Source organism: Macrobrachium nipponense, chromosome 11, assembly GCF_015104395.2.
Source record: "Macrobrachium nipponense isolate FS-2020 chromosome 11, ASM1510439v2, whole genome shotgun sequence".
NCBI lineage: Eukaryota > Metazoa > Arthropoda > Malacostraca > Decapoda > Palaemonidae > Macrobrachium > Macrobrachium nipponense.
In genome coordinates, this window is record NC_061087.1 from 105903002 (window position 1) to 105911916 (window position 8915).

At 37.9% G+C, this 8915-nt stretch overlaps 1 protein-coding gene across 1 annotated transcript in view; it reads right to left on the reverse strand.

Moving 5' to 3' along the window:
• LOC135208083 (polypyrimidine tract-binding protein 1-like) overlaps positions 1–8915 on the reverse strand; it is a gene marked incomplete in the record, with an annotated part of 64624 nt that overhangs the window by 21501 nt on the left and 34208 nt on the right. Inside the window, 3 exon segments of the mRNA XM_064240233.1 lie at positions 3604–3744; positions 4482–4628; positions 6712–6861. Of these exon segments, the coding sequence (XP_064096303.1) occupies positions 3604–3744; positions 4482–4628; positions 6712–6861 (438 nt within the window).

Sequence of the window (8915 nt, forward strand, 5' to 3'; positions counted from 1 at the left end):
TATATATATATGGATGTATGTATATGTATGAATGTATGTACTTATAAATCAAGAGCGTATACATTCATACATACATACATGTATATATACATACAAATAAACACGCATATACCTGTATATATATATATATATATATATATATATATATATATATATATATATATATATATATAATATTGCATGCATACACGCACACACACACACACCTTATTTATGGATTTATCACGTTCCAAACTTTCGTGATTCAGTTTATACGTAGATATATATATATATATATATATATATATATATATACATATATATATATATATATGGTGGTGTGTGTGTGTGTGTGTGTGTGTTGTGTGTGTGTGTGTGTGTGTGTGTGTATGTGATGCGCATTTGATTGTACATATGCATGGATGCATATTTGTATGCATGTATGGACGTTTGTACTTATATCTCTAGAGGCCACGCCCCCCAAAAGCTGCATACACTGCACAATTATATATTGTGATCAAACAGTAGTATGTGTGTTTGTTTGTATTTTTGTATGTATACATGCATATATGTATGAATGTATACACTCTTGATATATAAGTACATACATTCATACCTACGTATATATTTACATTTATAAATTTATTTATTTATTTCTTTGTGGACGCTTGTATGTATGTATGCATGCATGCATATTTGTATGTATGTATGAAGGTATGTACTTATATATCTAGAGGCCACGAAAACTCTGCATACACTACACATTTTATATTTTATTTTGGTCATAAGTGGTTTTATAATATTGATCCTGGTGAATGTGGGTAGGTAACAATCGTGTTTACATGTCACATGTTTTCCGGAATACGTAGACATAAATGCTTTTACCGCAGAACCAGATAAGCCTAGGTTTTCATCTACCAATATGTCTGTAGATTTATTATAAAATCGAGAATACAACCCGTTTGGGCATCACAAAGTTCAAATATTTTCACTCCAAATCGACTTCTTTTATTTAGAATATTTTGCTGAAACTAAGCCTTCCCTTCCATACCATCAAACTTTCATCTATGCATAAATCTTGGAAAGGTTGAAATTTTTCCCTGATTTTGCTACGCACATTGACAAACACTAGTTTATTATCTATTATTTCATTTTTATCTGGGTCTCTCCTGTGAATTATCAACGAAATTTTTTTTTTCCCTTGTGAATTGTCAACGAAATGTAGAGCCACAATTCGATGAAATCTGTCCCTTGCCATCAGCCTTCTCATTCTCCTTTTGTCTAGTTTGCCTCAAGCGTAATCAAGTAATCAACGATGCGACGTTTACTTAGATGCGACATGATCATAATCACACACAGGAAGCGTACCATTTCGTTCACAGTAACCTGGGCAAACTTTCGCTATATTTTGGTACTGGCATCTCCAATTGTAATCAACAAGGAATCTTTATAAACGGTTGTCTCTCTAATAGTCAGTCACGTAAAGTCGTTATACGAAAAATTGAAAAACATGATCCACTTCGGAGTTCTCCTTTGAATTTTCATTTCGCATTACATATTGACGTAATGCCCTGCCACTGCCGTCAAATACGAAATCTCTGGGCTGGAACTTACTGGCAACCACTCCCACATCACCTGAGTCAACTCGCAGTCGCTGTATCCGACTTCTTTCAACACAGTACTTTCGTTAGGTAGCAGATTTTCGTTATTTTTCACTGTCGGTTGAAATTTCATCACTGTCTCTTGCACCAGGCGTATAATTATTCATTTAATTGCCTTCTAAATCCATTCATTTTCATATCTAGAAAATTAACCGAGAAAGTCTACAAAATAATTATCGTCATCGAGAGCTCTTCTCTCGATCTGCCGACGGTCAAGCTCGAAGATGTCATACACTTGGGCTCCTCCTCCTACGACATATTGATGAAAAATAATGAATTTTAAATTTACGGGAAATGCACACATTTATATGAATTCACAGTATGACAACTGGCAGATTGTAACCATATCAAGAAAAAAACAAGCCAGTAGTTCAATCATCAGTCTTCCACATGAAAGGAAATTGCCAGAGGGCCGTATACGATACAGCCGTGTTCTGGGATACCTTAGGAAAACGTATCGTATACGACCAGTCGTATTCAAAGGGTTAAAGAACTCGTGAAATATCGCAATGATGAAATCATGTACTTGCCGAATTTATACGTCTTCCGTGGCGGAGATGTCAGGCAGAACGGGGACGAACTACGAGAATGGCAGGCGGATATTGGCCCGGAAATATGTCCAAAATTTTAGGACGGGCAATGAGGAGGTGGTGGCAAGGATCCCTCGAGAGATTTTCAATTTGCGCTTCCTCTCTCTTTCTCTTTCTCAACATACAAATGCATTTGGAGGAAGACTTTTTCCCGATACAGATAGAGGCCAGGTAACATTTTACTTTTTAATGGTATATAATATTGTAAGGGTAGTCTGATGATTAAGTTTATGATCTATAAAAACGTATTTATGATAATTATACGAGTAAAGACCTCATATGACATCTATTGGTCCATTTTATTGTTTTTTCATTCGGTGTACCAAGGACGGATAGATATGAGAGAGAGAGAGAGAGAGAGAGAGAGAGAGAGAGAGAGAGAGAGAGAGAGAGAGAGAGAAATGCCACCTGGATTCCACTTTGAACCCAGTAACGGAGTGTTTCAAACGACAGACAATAATATTCGTATCAACTGCATATGTATACGTCAACACTGACTGTTACGTGACAGCTATTAATTGAGAAATTACATATCTTGACTGCAATACAGGTAAACACAGGCAGTGGTGATGTTGAATTGGCTTTAAAGGGAAATACAGAGAGAGCCCCTACAACCTACTTATTAAAAAAATAAAATATTAAAATAAAAAAAAAAAATTAAAAAAAAAAAATTAAAAAAAAAATTGTGATGTAAATGATGATTTAAATATAGAATTCATAAAGAATATTTTCAGTCAAGTTTGTAAACTGCGCTCTCTCAAAAAGGGTGTAATTTCCTTGAAGTTGTCTAAAGCCTCCCTGAATATATATCGTGAAACTGGAACTTCTTCAGAAGTCCTACTGAAGATGCAATGCATTACTTTCCTAATACAATTCTTTATTTATTGATTTGCTGACTTTTTTTTTCCATTTCTAATAAGTGACCTCTACTTTCTGTATTTCCTATTATAGATTGTGTTACTTCTTTCTCATGAATACTCAGTTGCCCCTGTGGTGGGCTTGTTTATGTTGTTAATAATAATAATAATAATTAATAAGACAATGGACTGTCAAACAATTATTTCCTGGATAATCTCATAGGACCAAATTTTGGACCCCTACTACACAAGACGGACCATTGACACTATATATACCATATTTCGGACGTCTTGTATGCAGAACGGCTCCTTTACACTCTGCCGAAGATCTGAACCAACCCCCCTCCCCCCAAAATCCTAGGAACGGACCCTTGACAAAGACTTCCTTTAAAAAAAAATATCTTAACCACGCATGACCGTCTCGGATACACAAATGAAAAAACTTGCAAAAAGAGAGACAGAGAAAGAGAGAAAAACTGAAGAAGAGAGAGAGAGAGAGAGAGAATGTGGTCTTACCTGATAGAGGACGTCGAGTGTGACGGGATAGATCATGTGTTCCACAATGACCCTGAGGACGGTGTTAGGCCCCCCCTGGGTGTCAGTCTGGTTCACCAGGGCCTGCGCGGCCTGCAGCGCCGCCTGAGCACTCGGGTTCTGCTGGGAGACCAAATATCCATATTTTCACTGCTTGCAGTCAATTTGAGAGTGCCTAGGTTCTACGGTTATAGCAACAGGTATGCAGCATTTGTGCGTTGCAATGCCAGGTTCTAAAGCTATCAAATTCAATTGAAGCGTCCTCGCGATTTTTACAGTAACACCTCGATTGACCGGACGGTCTGTTTAGGTTAGGAACTAAGTGGAAATGCTTCTAGCTGTCACTGATATAAATGTAAAAAGTGCAAGCTACATAATATAGAGATTTTGTTATTATCATGATGTCCAACCCCACCCCCCACCCCAATTTTTTTAAGTGCTACTCTATATGGCGATTCAAAGCCCTGTCAGCTGTTACTTAATGCTTCGTTACTTATTAAAAAGGCCACGCCCCCCTAAAAGTGTCTATTGAGGTGCCATTATACTAAGAATCAAAACCCCTGTCAGATGTTATTTAATACGTGCTTATCAGAAAGCACCCCCCCCCCCCCCCCCCCCCCCCCCCCCCCCCCCCCCCCCCCCCCCACAAAAAAAGGTGTCTGTTGAGGTGCTACTGCCCATGAGGACTGTAACCCCCGTGTCAGATGTTACTTTATTTGAAGACTTCGTTACTTATCAAAACTGGCCCTCCCCACCAAACAAAAACGGTCCGTTAAGACAAGGTGCTACTGCAGTACACACGAGGACGACTGAAGAACCCTGTCAGAGCTGAGACGGGGTAGCCTAGGTTAAGTACTCACCGCGTTGGAATGGGTCTGGTCAGTCTTGAGTTCCTTGTGGTTGGAGAACTGGACGTAGACGGCGCGCCCGCGCAGCTGGGCTGTGCAGTTTGTGAAGTAGTTGACCATCGTGGTGGCGCTCACTTCGTCCGACATCTCCAAGAACGCCTGAGGGGGAACAGGAAGAACACTAAGGTCTATGCTCGGATTTTTATTTCTTTTTTCCCCAAGTCATTTGGTTAAGTTTCAATGGAAAACAAAATTATATTGTGTAGGGTCATATACCATATATGGAAAAATTGAGATGAGAGGAGGCATGGCATAGGCGTGGACATCTGAGAGAGAGAGAGAGAGAGAGAGAGAGAGAGAGAGAGAGAGAGAGAGAGAGAGAGAGAGAGAGAGAGAGAGAGATTCAATGCAAGGCCACACACCATATTATGGGAAAACTATGATGGGATACAGCATGGAATATTACATATGGAGAGAGAGAGAGAGAGAGAGAGAGAGAGAGAGAGAGAGAGAGAGAGAGAGAGAGAGAGAGAGAGAGAGAGAGAGAGAGAATGTATTATCCTTTATACCAATTTTTTAGTGATCAACAGCAGCTGCCCAACCTCAACTAAAGCAAATAATAACAACTGAGCAAAAGAATATATCAAGAATAAAACCCACTCTCTCTCCTCTCTCTCTTTCGTTCCCGTTTGCCTCAATCCCTCAGAAAGTGACATCAAGAAGAATAAGACATTACGACTTTCGCAAAAACTTTCGGGAGCTCAGCCTCCTACTGGCATGTCACTTCCAATCTCGAGAGAGAGAGAGAGAGAGATGGCGGTAACTATTTTTCGCAGGATCAATAACCTAAACCAGCCTCTTACTTCGCCATGTGAGAACATCCCATAGACGCTTGTTTGCTCTCTCTCTCTCTCTCTCTCTCTCTCTCTCTCTCTCTCTCTCTCTCTCTCTCGCGATATTTATAGACATTGGAAGAAGGACGAGATTGCACCTCTCCCTATTATGATCCGGGGGGCCTGAGTCATTATTATCAGTCTAATATTATCCTGACACCTTCACCTATAAACTGTCGTATAAACTGTGTGTGTGTGTGTGTGTGAGAGAGAGAGAGAGAGAGAGAGAGAGAGAGAGAGAGAGAGAGAGAGAGAGAGATTCTCTTCACATACACTCAATCTTTACTTCTATAGAATTCCAGATTAAAACTTGGGGAAAATCAATTATACAAGCGATTACCTGAATTAAATAGTTTCACTCTTAGTAACAAAGTATGGAACATTATGTAAATCACAAACATGATGAAGGTATACCTATATTTTTATATATAAAATTCAGGATTAAAACTTGGTGTAAAAATGAAAGTAATCATATCCTGATTTTAATACACATAAAATAATGCAGGGCTTTTTAAAAAACTTGGGGAAAAATTATAGGAATCATTTTCAGAATTAAGAAACACACAATTCAAAATAATCCTGCATACAACCACAGAACCACACACACACAAAAAAACCAACAACAATTCGAAATAATCCGGCACACACACACACTCACAATTCGAAATAATCCGGCATACCACACTCACTCACTCTCTCTCTCTCTCACACACACACACACACACACACAAAAAGGGGGAAAAAAGCATGCCACACGCAGAACTTCGCACATGGAGGAGGAGGAGGAGTGTGGAACCACTATTAATTTTCGCAGTATTTAGAGCCATCACTGCTGGTGCTGCTGCCACATCCCGAAGTTGATTACTTCATTACCATAACAATCAGTGACAAAAATCACTTCCTATTATATCAAGGACGGCAGGGAAAATGGAGCACGCACGCACAGAGAGAGAGAGAGAGAGAGAGAGAGAGAGAGAGAGAGAGAGAGAGAGAGAGAGAGAGAGAGAGAATCTTTCAACACACTGATGTCTTCCGTTATAATTTAAAATGAGAATAAGTGAAGTACGTAAAAATATATATATATATGAGAGAGAGAGAGAGAGAGAGAGAGAGAGAGATCATTTTTATCCTCACACCCTCACCCTAAAATGAACGCAAGCTTGATTCTAGGAAAAGGGGTCAGGATCTTCCTCCCATGAACACAAGCTTTTCGGAAACGATGCAATATGAGAGAGAGAGAGAGAGAGAGAGAGAGAGAGAGAGAGAGAGAGAGAGAGAGAGAGAGAGAGAGAGAGAGAGAGAGAGACCCTTGCAAGCTGCATAAAAGAACCATTGACCCAAACACTAACCTGATTCTTGCCCTTGAGCACAAGAACATTGGTGACCTTGCCGAAGGGGATGCCCAAATGGACGATCTCCGCCTCGGTAACCTCATTGGGAATGTTACGGATGTGGATGACACGGGACGGTGCTCCTGGGTTTTTTGTGTCCAGCTTAACCTGAGGATTTCAGAAGAAAATGTAAACATTACAAATTACCACTTAATTGCAGAAGCTACCTACAATGATGTCAAATACTTCTGTAGTTTTATAAAATATACATTTCTTGTACAGCAAATTATAGCTTTCGACCATCAGCTGTGGTCTTGTTCACTAAAATGTGATAAATCGCCTCAAGCCATATATATATTTTAAAATTACGAAAGGATTTTACATCATTGTGGAACCTTATTCAACCTAAGATAGCAAATATTATATTCAACTTTTTTTTATTGTTGGGAAAAACTTTTTATCGCGAGTATATATATAATGTTCTAAGAGGTCCGTCCACAATAATTAAAATGTTGCGAGTTCGTGTATAATTTAAAAACCCTTTACAAAGCTTTCGACCCCTTCCCTGGGCTCATCTTCAGTCCAGAGAAGAGTCCAAAAACTTTGTAAAGGGTTTTTAAATTATACACGATCTCGCAACATTTTAATTATTATTATTGTGAACCTCTTAGAACATAACATTTAACCTTCGAACAATGACAGACAAATAGAATAGAAACTATATACATATATTTCAACTAGATCACTCGCACAATGGCAATGTCTGCTCATACAAAGTATAGCATGACCTCTTTATCAAGTAGGTATATATATATATATATAATATATATTATATATATATTATATGTATATATATATATATATATATATATAAAATATAATATAGATACACAATGCAATTGCAGTCCACTCATAGATTTCTGAATCCTGAACAGACTTTACCCCACATATTCCTAAAACAATACTACCAAATTCGTTTTAAAGTACTTTTCTTCTATTAAGACAGGGTCTGGAATTTTTTATATACCAAAAACATATAAGCATATTGTCCTGCTCTGGACATCATACAATTAAATTAGTTTTATTTCTAGTATTATTTAATGTGACAAGACATGGAAAGATTTAAATAAGCAAACAAATAAAATATATGGCTATTGACCTGTTTTGTACTTTCAAACTACTTTTATTTCCAAGTAGTTGTCAATTTGGCAAGTCCCTGGAAATCTTAGAACAAATAAAAATATACCAATAAAACACATGGAACTTGTACGGCTACAGATTTCCTTAATAGTTTTGCCAATACATTTTCAATTTGACAGATTCTGGAAATCAAACACTATAAACATAAAACAAATATCGCTCTACTTGACTTGAATTAATTTCATTTCTAAATATTACAGTTATAAAATTATATGCATAGGCCCACACCCGTTTTATTTCTAATACGTTGTCAAATTTACAAGTTCTGGAAATCTTAAATAAAATTAAACAATATATTCGACTTGTCCTAAGCTGAACTATCCCTGCAGGACATGAGGTAGTCTACGTCGTTTTTTGGTCAACCAAACCAACCCAGCAGCAGCAACAGCTTACTGTAGGTCCCCCCCCCCCCCCCCCAGAGACAAACCCCCTTCCCTTCCCAAGTAAGAGGGGGAGAGAGAGAGAGAGAAAACTACGTCATTAGTTATGCTGGCTGGACAGAACTCTGGAATCGCTGGCCCCTGAGCCTCGTAACCGCGGCACCATGGAAATGAAGGCAACAGCGAACTGGTACTGTATCCCTGGAGTTATAGTGGTATCCCTTCCTAAATTCGTCCTCGGGGTAATATGGTGTGGATTCAAAGACCCCAAAAAATAAAACTATTTCATTCAAAAATATAATTTGAACTTTCTAATACCAAATTCGTCCTTGGGGTAATATTCATCAAAAATATAATTTGAACTTTCTAATATACTAAATTCGTCCTTAGATTAATATGGTGTGGGTTCAAAGGCCTAAAAAATTAACCTATTTCATTCAAAAATTTAAACTGAAATTTCTAATACTACTCAATTTGTCCTTGGAGATAATATTCAAAGGCCTAAAAGATAAACCTATATAATTGAACTTTCAAATAGTTTGTAATTATACAGGGCCAAATATCAGCCACAGACAAATTCGTCCTCAGAGCAATATGTTGAGTATAAAGGCCTAAATAATAGGTCTCTTTCACATTAAATAT